The sequence below is a fragment of the Penicillium crustosum genome (assembly GCF_028827405.1).
Source record: "Penicillium crustosum strain IBT 35664 chromosome Unknown utg000003l_segment0_segment0, whole genome shotgun sequence".
Taxonomy (NCBI): Eukaryota; Fungi; Ascomycota; class Eurotiomycetes; order Eurotiales; family Aspergillaceae; genus Penicillium; species Penicillium crustosum.
Window position 1 is genome coordinate 4,323,178 of NW_026623124.1, and position 16,642 is coordinate 4,339,819.

The 16,642-nt window shown below is 48.9% G+C and overlaps 6 protein-coding genes across 6 annotated transcripts; 3 read left to right on the forward strand and 3 right to left on the reverse strand.

Annotated features, from left to right (window-relative positions):
- Nucleotides 1-1,492: 1,492 nt before the first annotated feature.
- N7487_008719 (putative MFS monosaccharide transporter) lies at nucleotides 1,493-4,505 on the forward strand (the record flags this gene model as incomplete). The annotated part of the gene is made up of 4 exons (XM_056876449.1): nucleotides 1,493-1,636; nucleotides 1,762-1,893; nucleotides 1,966-2,434; nucleotides 2,503-4,505. The coding sequence occupies 4 exons, from the start codon at nucleotides 1,493-1,495 to the stop codon at nucleotides 4,503-4,505; spliced, it is 2,748 nt and encodes a 915-aa protein (XP_056728637.1).
- Nucleotides 4,506-5,026: 521 nt separating this feature from the next.
- N7487_008720 (uncharacterized protein) lies at nucleotides 5,027-6,730 on the reverse strand (the record flags this gene model as incomplete). The annotated part of the gene is made up of 1 exon (XM_056876450.1): nucleotides 5,027-6,730. The coding sequence occupies one exon, from the start codon at nucleotides 6,728-6,730 to the stop codon at nucleotides 5,027-5,029; it is 1,704 nt and encodes a 567-aa protein (XP_056728638.1).
- A 2,874-nt stretch (nucleotides 6,731-9,604) lies between these two features.
- N7487_008721 (uncharacterized protein) lies at nucleotides 9,605-11,367 on the reverse strand (the record flags this gene model as incomplete). Its single annotated transcript, XM_056876451.1, has 3 exons — nucleotides 9,605-9,822; nucleotides 9,903-11,170; nucleotides 11,228-11,367. The coding sequence occupies 3 exons, from the start codon at nucleotides 11,365-11,367 to the stop codon at nucleotides 9,605-9,607; spliced, it is 1,626 nt and encodes a 541-aa protein (XP_056728639.1).
- A 423-nt stretch (nucleotides 11,368-11,790) lies between these two features.
- On the forward strand, nucleotides 11,791-13,279 carry N7487_008722 (FAD-binding oxidoreductase; the record flags this gene model as incomplete). Its single annotated transcript, XM_056876452.1, has 4 exons — nucleotides 11,791-12,219; nucleotides 12,276-12,399; nucleotides 12,455-12,927; nucleotides 13,022-13,279. The coding sequence occupies 4 exons, from the start codon at nucleotides 11,791-11,793 to the stop codon at nucleotides 13,277-13,279; spliced, it is 1,284 nt and encodes a 427-aa protein (XP_056728640.1).
- Nucleotides 13,280-14,169: 890 nt separating this feature from the next.
- Nucleotides 14,170-14,983, forward strand: N7487_008723 (SDR family NAD(P)-dependent oxidoreductase; the record flags this gene model as incomplete). Its single annotated transcript, XM_056876453.1, has 2 exons — nucleotides 14,170-14,678; nucleotides 14,728-14,983. 2 exons carry the CDS (start codon nucleotides 14,170-14,172, stop codon nucleotides 14,981-14,983), a joined length of 765 nt encoding a protein of 254 aa, XP_056728641.1.
- A 547-nt stretch (nucleotides 14,984-15,530) lies between these two features.
- On the reverse strand, nucleotides 15,531-16,503 carry N7487_008724 (DODA-type extradiol aromatic ring-opening family dioxygenase; the record flags this gene model as incomplete). The annotated part of the gene is made up of 3 exons (XM_056876454.1): nucleotides 15,531-16,265; nucleotides 16,313-16,443; nucleotides 16,500-16,503. 3 exons carry the CDS (start codon nucleotides 16,501-16,503, stop codon nucleotides 15,531-15,533), a joined length of 870 nt encoding a protein of 289 aa, XP_056728642.1.
- Between the last annotated feature and the right edge of the window lie 139 nt (nucleotides 16,504-16,642).

The following is a 16,642-nucleotide window of genomic DNA, read 5'->3' on the forward strand; positions in this document are numbered from 1 at the left end:
GATATACCGGTTGTCGGTGCATTTATCCATTATGTAAAATGAATATGCGAGCGGAGAGAAGGGTACAATCAAACGCATAGCAGCGGGAATTACTAGCAGCCGATCGGTTGAGGGGTTTCTCGCGACTACATACTGAAAAAAGAAACGCAGCCAAGGAGCTAGCAGGTAGTTCCTTGTAACGTTGCGAAGCCGCTGATCTCAGGTGGGGTGGATGGCCATGCATCGTTGATGGCCTCTTGGCATGTTCGTATATTCCCGGGAACTTGCGAGCTTAAAACGAAGAGGAGTCATCACAGTGTTCAAAGTACATCAAACCCATTCAGTGACAGTAAATATCATGATTGGATGCACCGGTCCATCGTACCAATCGCTCTGTATGCCAAGCTCAGTGCCTGCATGATTTGCGGTGGATAACTTAATCAATTTGCCTTATGGAAATAGGACACCGATTGGTTCTCCCAGATGCAGAATGATCCGGGGTAGAAAATCAAATCCAAGCTCATGTCTGCTGCTTCGGTTTAGGTAGTAGGCGAGCTGCAGCATTTGGCCTGATGTATCACATTCGAAAATTGGCGAATAGATCACTGTCGATCGCAAATTCCAGAACCGCTGGCCTCACGGGGGATTTCATTTACCAAATACCTCAGCGTAGCCTTGTAGCACTCAAGTAGATCCAATAAAGTGACTCCCACGTGTCTTCCGATGCGTGAAACTTTGGGACTCGGGTAGATGGAAGCGCTCATGATCGATGACTTGCCTACACCGTATAATAGGCGCGGATCAGCACAGCCCCTGACAAAGTGATCAGACAAATATCCTGCGAACGAGAGATCATAATATGGCTTTATTCGTATAGCATCACATCCCAAGAAAAGCTCAAACTGGTGCCTTGTCATGGACTGTGGGTCTCGCATTCGTTTGTTGTGCTAGGATGCTCATTGGGTGAGACATATGGGGAGATCTTTTCATTATGGACGATGTGACCGAAATGGTATTTGTGTGCTCCATACTGCGCACTTCGTGTGGATTTAAGAATTTGAGTTATTGCGTAGGGATTACTCCGTACTCCGTACTCCGTACTCCGTATAGCTTTAGACCTGTAGCCTCGGAAAGGGTAAATGAAGAAGACGATCGGTGATTGGCGGGCCAAAACCGGGGTAAAGGGTCCCTAAATTTCTTCTCTCCCCACATTCCGACAATCTTCAACTTCTCTTTTTCACCTCCCCTTTCCTCTTACTTGACATATACCAACTATTAAATCGCCGTTCTTACGCACTTTCTCCCCCCGGTACTCCAGCCCCCGGATTCGCACTCCGTCGGGAAACGAGACGATGACGCCTCCGCACACGCGCCATTTCAGCCCGCCTACGATCGCGATTTTACAATAAAAATTGAAAGTTTCACTCGTCGACGATATCCTGCGCTACACCTGGGGTTGTTATAAACGAACTCTCCGGATTGTCCGCTAGGACAGTCCACTGTCAATTTCGCCATGGAGGGTCGCCAACAAGCTACGCTGGGTGTTTCGATCACCTTTTTCTCGATCGCCTCTATCTTTGTCGCCCTTCGCTTCATTTCCCGAATATTTGTGGTCAGGAGGATTGGGTTACACGACTGGTTGATGTTGGTTGCATGGGTAGGATCCCTCGACTTGATCCCTGCATGTGCCCGGGGATGTAGCGACAACGGACTCGATCTATTGGCGAACCGGGCATATGATTGGAACCTCTTGCTAGAGCTCGGATGCTTACCAGTCTACAGATAATTGATTTTGGCTTTTCGTTCTCGCTATTCTTTGCTGTCAAGAAAGGACTTGGTCTCCATTCAAGTGACATTAAGCCGGAAGATTCACTCGCTTTTAATAAGGCTAATTATGCCTTCACGGTCCTATATGTCAGTTGCAACTCCCCTTTGTTACTCCCCGGATAATAACCAAATAAACGGCATGCTGACATAGCCACTTAGAATCCGGCGTTAATGGCGGTCAAGACCTCGATCCTTGTCTTCTACCTGACCTTGACGCGCAATCAGAAGGTTTTCCAATGTGCAAACTACGTAACTCTGTTTGTGGTGAACGCAGCGGGCTTTGCATTAACTATGGTCAATGTTTTCCAATGTCGACCTATCAGCACAGTGTTCCTTTCCGACGTCCCGGCCCATGCGAATTGCACCGACATTGTCACCCTGTACCTCTCCTCGTCCCCGGTGAATATTATTACGGATCTCGCTATCCTGTTGCTTCCGATGCCGCTTTTGACAACAATGCGCCTGCCTTTTAAGCAAAAGATAATCTTGGTCATCACTTTCTCCTTCGGTTTCTTTGTCGCCGTGGTTGATGTGGTCCGAATCGCGTTTCTTCAACAGGCTGCCATCTCCCGCTCACTGGAAGTCAAGTCAATTCATATTCAAAACTCCGGAGGAGTTGATTTCAGTTGTACGACTCGCTCACCTCCCATATTTGAAACTAATGTGTCAATCGAGCTAACCGCGGGAATTCGGCAGGGTATGCGTCGCTATCGTTCATGTGGTCTGTCGTCGAAGTCAACCTCTCGATCATTTGCGGTTGTGTTCCAAGTCTCAAACCTCTGGTCACTCGTCTTGTTCCGAAGTTGATTCGAGATACAAGTGACAATACATCAACCTCTTCACCTCCTGGACTCTCTGCAGGTGCAGCAGGGGAAAGTCAAGTTGCCGTGCCACCTCCGGTTGCTGCCCCGGGTTCCCCAGAATTTCCATCCTCATCACCATTGCCACCGAGCAGCGAAGGAAACAAGGGCCTACATGACCAGGTTGGTATCTCTGCTGGTCGACCTAGCTCCCGAGACTCGGAGCCCATGGGTATATTGGATTTCCTAGGTCACCCGGAAACAGCAGCTCTCGATACAGAGGGAGGAACCCATACTAGCGCATCTTATGCACCGGATATCACGTTCTTCGATTTTGTTAATATGAAGAATCCGGAAAGTATGCTCAAGCTGAACAACAGAGAGTCGATTGCACCAATTGCATTGACCACATTACTATTCTTCCTTTGGGGTTTCGCATACGGCTTACTTGATATTCTGAATTCCCAATTCCAGCGTATCGTCAATTTAGGTCCATGGCATTCGTTGGGTCTTCATGGCGCGTACTTTGGTGGATACTTGGTTGGCCCCCTGCTAGTTGGCCAGCCCATCTTGAAAATATGGGGCTTCAAGTCCACGTTCATAACTGGACTTTGCATCTATGCCTGTGGATCCCTCATATTTTGGCCTTCTGCGGTTCTAACGTCGACACCTGCGTTCATTTTGTCAAATTTCATTGTCGGGTTTGGTCTAGCAGTTCTCGAGACCGCGGCAAATCCGTTCATTGCGCTATGCGGACCACTTGAGAATTCCGAGATAAGACTCAATATTTCGCAAGGAGTGCAAGCTGTCGGAAGCGTCTTATCGCCGCTCCTAGCGAAACGGGTTCTCTTCAAGGATGTCCAGGATGTCGCTTCCTTGGTTGACGTACAATGGACATATCTTGGCATTGCTCTATTCGATGTGCTGTTGGCAGTGGCGTTCTATTATCTACCAATCCCCGAAGCATCAGATGAAGATTTAGAAGAACTAGCAAACCGACGCCGAGAAGACAATATGACCAAAGTAATCGGCATTCCGGTCGTTTGGCTGACTCTAGGCCTGGGAATTTGGTCTCAGTTCTTCTACGTGGCCGGACAAGAAGTCCTCGCGACAGCACTCCAACGTTTCGTTATTTCCGCTCGTCCAGATTCATCACTCGGACCATTCGATTTCCTGACCATCGGACATAGTGTTTTCGCCGTGGGTCGCTTCTTGGCTGCATTTGCGCAGTGGTTCCTCAAACCACGCTGGATTCTGATGGTCAGCTACATCGGTATGATTGTCTGCTCCATTATTTGCATGAAAACAACCGGCACAGCCGCAATCGTCATGGTAATGCTGCTCTACCTTTTCGAGAGCGGCACATTCAGCATTATTTTCGCTATCTCCTTGCGCGGCACAGCCCAACATACGAAAACAGCCGCTGTCTGCATGACGATGGCAATCAGCGGCGGCACCTTCTTCCCATTTGCCCAGTACGCCGCATACCTTTCCCACGGCGCGTCATATTCCTTCTGCGTTCTAGTCGCGCTCTTCTGCGCCGGCGCCATCTTCCCTATCTACCTCAACCTCGTACCCGCCGTGAAAAAGCAAGTGGACCCTGTCCCTAACGAGTATCTCCGCCGACACCGCCGCCGAAGTCGGAAACCTGTCGACACCATGCATCGCGAAAAGGACAATCCTGCTCTTGGTGGTGTTCTTTCACGTCCTCGCAGTCTCGCGTCGAATCCAGACCACCTACCAGATCTCCTGCTCCCAGAGGAGATTCATCAAAATTCACTTGCTCACGATCTTCCAAGGGCTAAATCTAGCTCTAGCTCTAGCTCCCGTGTGAATTCGAATTCCCCCCGCAATTCCGGCTCGAAGCAAAGGTTCTCCGCTACAATCAACGATTCATGACCGTTGCTCAGCTAGCTGGATTGCTGTCTTTGCCGCCTATTTCCTTTTTCCTCTTCACCTCACAACACTTGTGAGCCCTTAAGATACCCCTTCCTTCGCTTTCTCTTTTTTGGAATTTGTAACAAATATTTTGTTACGTGAGTTCTCCGTACATATTTTGGGTGGCAAATACTTTTGTTCTTTCTTCTTTGCAGCATTTCAGCGATGGTGTTTTGGCCAAAAGCTCTCTATGGGTTCTCTCTTCGCTTACTTTTTTGGCCCAATGATATTCGACCAATCTCATGATTAAACTTGGCTTCTGATCGGAATGAATTAATCTAATGAGTAACGTCGATCTGCCTCACTATCGGCGAAGAGGGTGGTCCCGTGCTCCCTACTAAAAAAAAGACTACTCAAGATAGGAAGACTTTCATTATCAGGCAATGCATATGACTTTAAATAGAAGCAAAGATATCTCTGATGAAGCTAACTTTAGAAATAAACCATCATTCGTGAACGTTGGTCCGGTGGAAAGAACAATCTCAGGGAGAGGGGTTGTGGGTCTGCTCCGGCTTGCGCATCCCGCCCGCAATCCACCGCCAGCGCTTGATCAGATTGCTTGTGTTCAGTGCAACCAGCTTACTGGTCGGCATCAAAAACAGCTCGTCAATCTCCTCTAGCGTCTTGTCTTTCGTCTCGGGCATGAAGAACAGCTGGTAAAAGAAGCCGAGCGCGGCCAGTCCGCCGAAGAAACCGATCGTGAGGCCGGTGTAGGTCATGGCCTTCTGCATACCCTCGAAGTTGTATGTCACGATGAATGACCACAGGTAAAGGAATGCAGAGCAAATGGCCATTCCTTGGCTGCGGGTGTTGAAATCAAAGCTCTCGGCTGGGACCACCCAGGTCAGGCATGAATATGCTCCGAAGAACGCCATGTAGATCACCAGGCCGGAGAAGAACAATCCCAAGGCAGTTGCCCTGTGGGCATTGAAGTAATCGATACCACTGTTGGTGTACAGGTAGCCGACTCCGACCAGCACCAGGCCGACGATGAACATCAGGATGTTTTGTGCCCACACACGTCGGCCGAATTTGTCCATGGTGAACACGGCAGGAATCGTTCCCAAGAACAGCGCACCGCCGCCCACCATCGACATCAGCACTGACTCGCGGTCGTCGAAATTCATCTTTGACATCAAGTTTGACATATTGTACATAACCGCATTGATTCCCGTCATCTGACCGAAGAAGATCATTGCAGTGGCGTAAACAAGCGCGCGTCGGTTGCGTGGCTGTCTGCACACTTCCAGGTAGCGTTGGTACCAGAGCTCGTCCGCAGACCGCTCGACATCATGTTTGACAGTGACTTCCATCGCGACGTACTCGTCCAGACTTTTGGGGTCTGACATATCGCGCAGCGACTTCCACACCTGCCACGCGCGGCCGTACTTGCCCTTCGAGACCAGCCAGCGAGGTGATTCCGGCAGGAAACACATGCCGACCAGCAGGATGGTTGAGAACAAGAGGGACGAGCCCAGCATCCAGCGCCAGCTGCCTGACTTGACATCAAAGAATACACCGCCCGCAGCGTATCCGATGATCTCTCCGAATGCGATCATCAGCTGGTAGACGGAAACCAGGTTTCCGCGCACCGCAGGCGGTACACACTCGGAGATATAGATACCGACACAGCCACCTTCGATTCCGATACCGATGCCGAGAATGAATCGGCCGGCAAACAACATTGACACATTGCGGGATCCCGCACAAAGTCCTCCTCCCAGTGTGTACCACAGACAAGAAATTATAATCGAGTTTCGGCGTCCGAAATAGAAATTAAGTGGTGTCATGATGAGCGCGCCGGCCATTGCGCCGAGTGGCATGAGTGAAGAAATCAGCGAAATATCGGTGGCCAGTTTCGGGTCGTCCATGCTCGCCCACTCGCCAGATGCGATGAAGTGCTTGCGAATACCGGGCAGCGCGCCTGAAATGACCGACTGGTCTAATCCACTCAGCATTCCACTAAACGCGGCGAACACACCCAGAGTGATAACTAGCATGCGTGGGCTAGCCATGCGCACTGGTATCTGCGCGTATGCTATCTTGTCATACGCTTTTTCATTGCTGAGATACTGTTGGCTCTGTAGGTCGCGTGCCTCGATCTCCTGTTGACGCTCCTCGGGGGTGAGTTCATCGTCGATGAACTCTTTGCCCAAGGCGTCGGGCTTTTCAACATGGTCGCTCATTTTATGTGTTTCAGCCATCATGTAAGAAAGCTTTAGACTTGGAAGGGAAAGTGAAAGAAGGGTCGACAAGATGGACCCTAATGCCCTCTATATAAGGACTGTTTTTCCAAAAGTTTGTCTGCGGGATATTGTTCTCCCCCATTCCCCGACCTCCATGCCCCAGACCCCCACAGGACCCCACAATTCCCCATACTATCCAATTAACTTTTCCCTTTTTTTCTTTTCTTTTTCTTGAAAAGCGTCGTCGCACGTTGTACCAAGTCTGTGTTATTGTGGCGTTATGTAGGTTTCAGTCTAGTAATAAACACAGAGTGCTGCGTATCAGGATGACCGCACCTTCAGTCATAATTAGCGTGAAGGCTCAGAGTTAGGGCTGCTTAAACAGCTGAAATAGGGCCCGTTAGAAAGTCCTGAGCCCCTATCTATCTCTTCCCAACCCACTTCCATTAATATTCTCTTTCAAAAAATGCATTCGCATTACAACCAGCCCAAATTCCAACGTACATTCATTGTGTAATATTACACACCTTAAGCCTTTTGCTGGAATGGCCGGGAACTTACGACCCAACATGCCTAACTCGATTTAGTAATGAGCGACTCACGTTCCCGAAGTTTACCAGAAACTTTCCCCGCACCCCCACTCCTTCCCCCAAAAGACGTTCTAGGGTTGGTCAAGTGACAAATGGAAGGAACAAATGGAAGGAAACCACCCGGAACCGGCACGGGCGAGTCTTCCAACTCTTCATATGCCGACCCGGACGGCTCCGTTAGACCGGGGATTGGCTGGGGCCCCGAGTGTTTTTCCCCGAAGACATCCCGATAGGAACACAAACCCGGGGGAATCAAGCCGACGGGGAGATACCGAGACAAATTCTGAAACCATTACCAATATTTAAACCACGTCTTCCGTGTCTTGGGCTAAACATTGAGGCCAGGTATTTCAACCTTGGGGCTATAGCTTCTACATCTAACCAGTCTCTTCCCGTTTCACGTGCAAGTACGGAGTAGACCACTTCACCTCCATATTTTTTCACGATGCCTCAGCTCTGGCACTGTATTATATAATATATAATATGGAGCCGTAATACACATAGTGTTGCCGACGATATCCCGGGCCCAATACCAGAAGAAGAAACTTGTCTAGCCTGACACATGCGGCGGCTCGGACCTCGTCCGAGATTGGTCACATGGAATGCCACCCCATCATCCATCCCTACATGGCAAGTTTCGCCCACGCTCACCCTGTCTATTGGGAGCGCCAAAAAGTAAAAATCCCCTCTGGTCAAAGTCGCCTGTAGTGAGGCAATTCCCACTTTACATCTAGACTTGGTTATATTCAATCCCTCTATATTAAACCACTCAAATAAGAGTTGTGCTTGAGCATGTTAGTAACTTTTCTACTGTCGGGAATCCCGTCTGCATCTGCTGCCAAGAGGGATAGCCATAGTCCACACGGGTTGATTGAGGGCTTATGAAATTATAGTTTGGAAGAAAACTTCCCCGGCTTCCCCTGCTCCGAGTGTTGATGTCATGAGATATTGCCACCCGAACCTTCGGACCAAAACCGATCCCGTATAACCCCCCCATGGGATAGGATCGGCGGACCTGAATATCCCCAAACCTTGTATGATTTACCCATGGGGTTCCTCACCGAAATCCGTTTCTGTATTCTCGCCCCCTCATCACTCCGTACCAAGACAAGTACCATTTCTGAATAATTCTCGTGAGCTCAGAGAGGGAGGTATCGCGAGTCTAGAAAGACTAGAAAGAGAGCATTCATGTCAGATCTTAGGCTCATTTCCCACTAACAGCGCTTTACCGGCCACCTGTACTCCGTACCAGAAGCATATGGGAACCTAATACCCTCAAGCATTTCGATCTTTCAGTCTAGCCTATCTAACGACATCGGGATTGCTAGAGCGATCTGCAATTACTCCCCGTGTCCCCGTACTCCGTACAACATAGGCTTTGTGGTCAAGTGGGACTCTCAACCTACAGTAGAGCCGCCAAATTCGTTGGTATCTTTCTACCACTTGTCCATTGACCGGAACCTAGTATATAGTCCAGAACCTAGTATGTAGTCGCCATAATTGACAAAGCTAAAGTCCAAGCCACGTTCCCCGCAAATGATCCTTACATCCGCAAAGACAGTTTCTGCACGCCTCAGAGCCCCCCCGGTTCCTCTTCATCCAACGCATTTCGCCACCAGGAACAATCCCCATCTGAAAGGTCTCCGGTGAAATCTTCCCACAAACCAAAGAACTGTTGCTCTCTGATACCTAACAAGCGCCTTGGCTGCCCATCAAGCATAGAATCCTCGGGCCTCAAGACCAGACAGCAGAATCTCGTTCAGAGCTATATTAGGCTCCACCCAGCCGTGGTGTCTAAAGGATTACGGATCGGCATTCTCGATTGCTCTGGTGCCACAAAGCTAACCAAATTCTCAAACTAAGCCTGCGCTTCCGGTTCGCAAATATCAACCCCGTATATATATATCTCGGTCCGATTCTCGGACTCCCGAAACCGGTTCGCAACGCCAACATGATTTATTCGTATGTGTCATTTATTAAGGCATCTACCATGTAGGAGCCAACAAGAAAGGAGGGGGAGAGTTGATTGCTACGGAGAGCGAGCTGCCTAACGAAGGTACGGCCCTTATAATGGAACCAATCTCCAATAGCGTTGTGAAAGCCTGATATTTGCCAGCTGGCTGAGGTCAGCTTAACTTATGTTTATACTCGTATTTTTCGGACAATAAAAGCATGAAAGAATACCCCAAGTACCGATTTTTCCAAGCATTTCATTTAATGAAAGTCGGGAACTGTCTTCAAACTTACAAACACCAATGAGTATTAGGAGTCTGCCCCCGGATTGCTATTCTCCAACCTCACGGTCGGTATCCCAGTGGCCATATTTGCGCATAAGACGCCATTTCCATGTCGTTTGCCGAATGCCCTTGCCCCAGAAATAAAATACAAGGCCCATAAGCATAATGATGCCAGAAATGAAAGCCATCTCCCCAAATGCCTTGCCGTATCCTTCCATGTCAATCCAGGGATTTGTATAAAAGGAGAGCAGAAATCCAAACGCAGCTATAGTAGATCGTCAGTTTCAGAACTCAACGAGCCTTTCGCATCGAAACATTTGACGAAGAGGCTAGGAGGATACTAACCTTTAAACGCTAATATCGAAACGGTCACTTCACCGACAGCAGGTCTGTAGCAGTCGATCACGTATACCATGGCCACATTAGTGGCCTGCACAATTGCAAAGTTCAGCAACCCAAGCCCCAGTGTGGGAACCATCCAGTGCAACTGGTTGTCGATTCCAACACCGTACAGGATCAAAGCAACCGGAGCAAGTGTACCGCCAATAACAATGGAAGGAAGACGCATTTCAGGTTCTCGAATGCCGCCATTGCGTTGGGTGAACCAATCTGCACTCCAATCCGAGATATGACCTCCAAATGCAATTCCAAGGAAAGATCCGACCATACCGGAAACAAAGCAAAGCCCAGACTTCCAGGCCGGAAAATTGTATGCCATTGAGAATGCCGTGGCAAAGTTAGACGTGATGGCTATCAGAAATCCAATTGTAACAGCAAAGACGAGTGATGCCCAAAGGACGGGTGGCAGCATGATGAGGATTATCGGGCGTATGAAAACTCGATATAGTGACTCCGACGTGAATGTGCCAGGAAACAATTGTAAAGACTGAATGTATGTTTTCTTTGCAGGAGGGCCAGAACGGACGACAGTCTCGTGATATTCGGATGAATGCGACTCCAGACGGTCGGCCTTGTCCAAGCGATCATCATCCGGGACAGCCACTCCAGCTTCTTCAATATGCCTATTGAATGTGGTTTCTGGGAAAGTGAAGATTACCAAAATTGTGACGGCGCCAAGGAGGGCAGATCCAACATAGTATATATACCGCCAATCGTGAGACATCACAATGAGACCATCGACAACAATCCCACCTGCAGCACCCATAGATAGCGCGGCAGTATATGTTGCCATGACTGCACCTCTCTCATGAAGGAAAAATATGTCTGCAATAGTCAGAGGGCCGAGACATTCGCCAGCTCCAGCAGCGAGGCCCATAATGATGCGGCCGGCCAACTCCACCCCGTAGGCTCTGGCAAATCCCGACCAAAGGCTAGTGGCGAAGTAGAGGATGAACGAGAAGATATAAACAGGGCGTCGGCCGTACTTCACAATAAGGGGCATCCAAAAGAACATGCCAATTCCTTGGCATAGCGCAGTTGTACTGTAGAAAAATGCAATCTTCGAGATATGGGAACTGAAATCGGGACCCTTGGGTCCTAGGAAGTCCACAGTTGTTTCCTCTATCGCAACGGTTGGACCAGCCACGAGGAAGTTGCAAAAGAAAACTGCCAAACACACAACGATAACGATATAATACCGAAACGCCCGCGACCTTATTTGGGCATCGTGTTATTAATGCCCGCTAGCTCTGAACAGGGGCGGGCCTTACCAGTTGAGGGGATCATTAGGATCCCTGGATGGGGTCGGGATCAGGATGATCTCGTTGGTCTCATGATGCCGAAGACGCAAACTTCCCAATGTATTTTCCTGGATGCCATCGTGCCGAAGAGTTGTTGTCTTAGTCTGCATTGTAGGTGGAAATAGTCATATAGGTGAAAGAAAGTCAGGGGGTTTGAACGCTAATGAGAAGTTGAGCTGCCAAACCATCGAGGTTGATTTGACGTTTCCGGCACCCCCTCTTGTACAAACATATTATTGGTCTAGTTTTGATATTCGTACTTGGATTTGACACCCATCGTTCGGGAAGTGGACAAGGTTTCTTACCCCACACTATCTTACCCGAAGAGTCATTACCCCACGTCTTACCCGGCGGGGAAGCTGCGCGTTCTGTGGGGTTTCTCTCCATCTGCCGAACTGGAAAAATGAACCGATGAGAACCTTCTCGACGATGATGATTGTTGATTGTCAAAGGTATATTAAACTTGGCTAGTTCCTCCAGATTACCCTTTTCCCACCTTGCACAATCCTCATCAATCTGGACCACAGCCCACCATGCAAATTATTTGGCGTGAATCATCTGACGATGCAACATATGAGGAGGCACGCGTCGGCCGTGTCTTCAATCATCGTCGTCCTCAACGATTCCCACTCGCAGTTGTAAAAGCTACCTGCGAGGATGATATTGTGGCTGCAGTCAAACTGGCCGCGGAGCGTAACTGTCGTGTTGCCGTTCGCTCTGGTGGACATTCCTGGGCTGCTTGGAGTGTTCGTGACAATTCGATTTTAATCGACCTTGGGAACTACAAATACTTGGATGTAGATCCCGCGAGAAAGATGGCCATAGCCTCTCCTAGCATGACTGGGAGAGAAATCAACTCGGTCTTGGTCAATCAACATGAACTGATGTTTCCTGGAGGTCACTGTCCGGATGTTGGCATTGGCGGATTCCTCCTTCAGGGTGGAATGGGTTGGAACTGTCGCGTACGTATTCGGTGATGATTCAACCCGATCACGATTACTGATGTCGTTTAACACAGAACTGGGGCTGGGCCTGTGAGCGAGTTCAGGCAGTGGATGTTGTGACTGCCCAGGGAGATCTGGTTCATTGCAATTCTGTGCAGAATCCGGACCTATATTGGGCAGCGCGAGGGGCTGGACCAGGTATGCTCACTTTGGATTCCTGTTCATGATTATCCCTAACTCAATCTTCCAACAGGGTTTCCGGGCATAGTAACAAAGTTTCATCTGGATGTGCTCCCGTACCCGAAGCGAGGGTTCCGATCGTCGGGTTACGTTTATCCCATTTCCATGTATCGCGAAGCATTCCAATGGGTTCTGGACATATCTCCTAGCTTCGACCAGGACACTGAAATTGCGGCCATCGCCCATTATCCGGATAGTGACTCCGAGATGGTCTTTTTCGTGCTTTTTGTTACGATGAAGAATGACCCGGATGAAGCAGAAGCAGCCCTCCGTTCCGCCCAAGAGACACGACCAGCAGGCTCTATTGAAGAATGGTTTTGTCAAGAGGACAGTCTTGAGAAGCAATATGTCAATCAAGCAGACAAGAACCCGGAAAGGCACCGTTACTGTACAGATAATGCGTATATCCATAATGATGCCGATGTACCTGGTGTTCTCGAGGAGGCATTCACTACTCTCCCCCCACAAGAAAGCGTTTTCGCTATGGTATGCGATGAACCCGTGTAGTCGGCGGAAGCTCCCTGATATGGCCCTCAGCATGCAATCTGACCATTACTTTGCTCTCTATACTGTATGGGAGGAAGAAAAAGATGACCCTCGCTGCCTGGAATGGGTTCGCAATGTGATGAAGAAGGTAGAGAGGCATTCAGTTGGAGCATACCTAGGGGATTCCGACTTCCAAGTCCGCAAGACCAAATACTGGTCTGATGAGAATGCCAAGCGACTGATGGAGATTCGACGCAGTTTCGATCCCCAGGGCAGAATTTGTGGCTATTTGGACCAAGGGGATCTCTCCGGCACGAAGGGGCTGGACAATGCTCACCAATGGAAAATGTGATGATGGAAACGAAGGAAGAGCCCAAGACCACGCCATGTACCAAGACCACGGCATGTATTCACAAGGTATTCCTGCTGCAACTACCTAGATTAGAAACTACATTAGCAGTCGTATACAATGCATATTCTTTCATCGTCATTTCTGCTCTCTGTCGCTTGTTAGCCACCAAGATCCAGTCTGGTTGATGCAAACTTATGAAATGACGAAGCTAAATCTACTCCTGTACGTTGTATACCCTATTTTATGTTTTCCTGGAGATCTAATGAAAACAACACACATGATTAACACTTTGCTTCGTTATTGAGAACGTAGTTCATTGCCTTCATTTGGTAAAAGAGAGATCTGTCACTTGGATGAAGTTTGGTTTACTATTCACTAAATTATTGGGGTGGCATTAATGTGTCATGCGAAAAATCATAATTGTCCCTCTGAACTACAACCTAGCACTGGTTAAGGCCAAACCCCGGTTTGAACTGTGTGGAGGAGTTGCCACGAAGGAAAATATATTCGGGAAGTGGGGAAGTGGGGATATTTCCGAGGTCATGTTGACCAGCTTACGAATGTCTTGCGTAGACATCGTCAGGTGTTCCGGGTAACTCAATTAGGTTTGGAGCTCAAAGGGGGTGTTCCTACCTAGTGACCCAACTGGGGTTTTGCCGAGGTCTAGTCTTCAATGGGCGCAAATCGGAGCCGAACTCCATCAGGCGGGGCAACATTCCTGTATGGAGAGTTGCAGCATATTTTGTCACTTGATCCGTTCAGGCCAAGGAAGTTCCTCCCAAGTTTCACATCAGTCCAATTTACCCTTGGACAGTCCCGTCTAAGCGTGAACAAGACACCAACCTAAACACCCTTCACGTCCAGCCTCATCACCAAAACACTTTTTCAACATGGACAACAAAACTTTATCAGGCAAAGTGGCCATTGTCAGTGGCTCCTCGTCCGGTATAGGGGCAGCAATTGTTCGCGAACTATCTACGAGAGGGGCCAATACCGTTATCAATTATCCATTCCCACATCTAAAGGCAGAAGCAGACGGCGTAGCTGCATCTCTACCATGTCCATCAGTCACAGTAGAGGCCGATATGTCAACTACGGCTGCTCCACAAAAGCTGGTCGACGCTGCTGTCGCACGCTGGGGAAAGATTGACATCCTCGTGAATTGCGTTGCATTGGCAGTTAACAAGCCGCTGGAAGAGCAGACACTCGAAGACTGGGACCTTTTGGTAAACATAAATGGCCGAGGAACGTTTCTTCTAACGCAAGCCTGTCTCCCACATCTTACCAAAGGCAGTGGGAGGATTGTCAACATTGTCAGTATTTCCGGTCGTGGTCCTCCGCCCAACCAGACAATTTATGCGGGCACCAAGGGAATGGTAGATTCTTTTACCAAGTGCTGGTACGTTATTTTCGATTCTGGGTTACTATAAATCACTGATCAGGAATAGGGCAAAGGAACTTCCCCCGAAATACGGGTGCACTGTAAATGCAGTCAGCCCGGGGCCAACAAAGACCGAAGGCTTTGCTGCGGCCGGTGAAGAGCAAATGAAAGTACTTCAACCAATTATTGAGTGCACACCGGTGGGACCGAGAATGGCAGAGCCCGAGGAGATTTCATTTGCCGTTGGGTTCTTGTGTGAGGAAAGGGCACGCTGGATCAACGGTGCTCATATCGTTGCATCCGGTGGGCTGTTTATTGATTAGGCACAAAGCAATAGTTGGTGTCACCGTCAGGTGGCCTGGTCTCCCCTTGAGGGGGGCCGCCTTAGCTAGTGGATATATCATCTTATCTTCCTGGAAGCTTTCAGAGTTACTGGTAGCATGTCCTAGCTGAGCCAGAGTGATTTTCATAGTGGAAACGCTGTCAAAATATTTTTTAACGATAAAAGGTCCTGGGCGTTAACACTAGAGCCGATTGGGGCGATAGTCTACGCCGGCGTTATTCGTTAGGTATTATATACGCGTCTTGTTGTATGTTTAAACGTAAGATATAGATTTAACCAATTGCTAATTATATATTGATTAAAATGCAAAGATATCACCCCGACGTAAAGGCTAGAAACGGAGTCTGTTTACACAAGGTAATTAATCTTTCAAAACGTTTGCATTTTTTTGTGTTCATTGGGCCTAATAGGCCCTTACTCAAAGCTCACGAGTGGGTTGGGCTTTGCGGAGGTCTAGGCCATAGTACGAAACATACCATACATAAGTGCTTAGATTAACTATGGTAGAGCTGCACGGAGAAAATACATTAAGCAAGTATCTGTGATGCCTGGGGCCACTCCCCGATGGTGAATTGGGAATTGCACATGTTTGTCAGTTCCCATGTTTCTGCCATTAGCCTTCCAGTTGTCCCCAAATCGGCTTCGCTGCCGGCTGCCCCAGCCACAAATACAGCAGGCATGTAGTGATCATCCGTGGCATGGGCGTCTCGGTAATGAGGATGCTTCATGAGACGAGTCATTGCCCGGCGGAGAGCAGGCCCGCTGTTGTTTGTTAGGGCGTCTTCTACTGCCTGGCGAAAATCTAGAGCCCATTTCTCAGGTGGTGTTTCCTGGGAAAAATTGTCACTATATCGCAACATGGGCCCCCAGACATTGCGATACAGGTTATGTACCGCACCACCGGTTCCAATGATCAGGTAGTTCTGTTCGCGTAGTGGCCGTAGAGCCATACCAGCACGCATGTGAAAGTGTGGATCATACTGCATGTTGGTGGATATAATGGTCGTAGGGGGGCACCGATCAGGAAACATGCGAATAAGGATCAGATAGGTATCGTGAATCCATTGCAAGCTCTCATTGGCGTGCACATCAAAACCCTCGGCGGATAGGAGGTCGATACACTTGCGCCCACTGTCAAGATCCGGCACAAGCTCGTAGTCGACATACTTAGACGGGTGCACATACGCCACGGGAGACTTAGTGGGACGAGGATTCATCGAAACTTCGAGGCGTTTGTTTCCTGAGCAGCCCCAGTGGGCACCCTCTTCCGGCGTGAGTACATAATCTCGTTGGGGAACGGGAAGCATACCATGATGATCACACCCTTAATGCCATGGGCCAGAGCTTCATCGCCGCATTTCTTCCAGTACTCGGCGGACTCGGATTCTTCCCCCAGCATCATGGTCGAGCCGTGGGAAAAGAAATGCACTGGTGTGAGCGCTGAAGAGTGAGATCAGACAGCGAGTTCAGGCAGACTCAGTTGGGACTGTACATACACATAGCGGAGTAATCCGATGCCAATGAGGATGATATTGTAAGATGTTTGGTCAAAATGGAGGTTGTGTGTTGCTTCTTTTCTATCAAGTGTGTACTGCACATCATCAGAATTCGGTAATTCTATCCCCCACATTCCGAAATC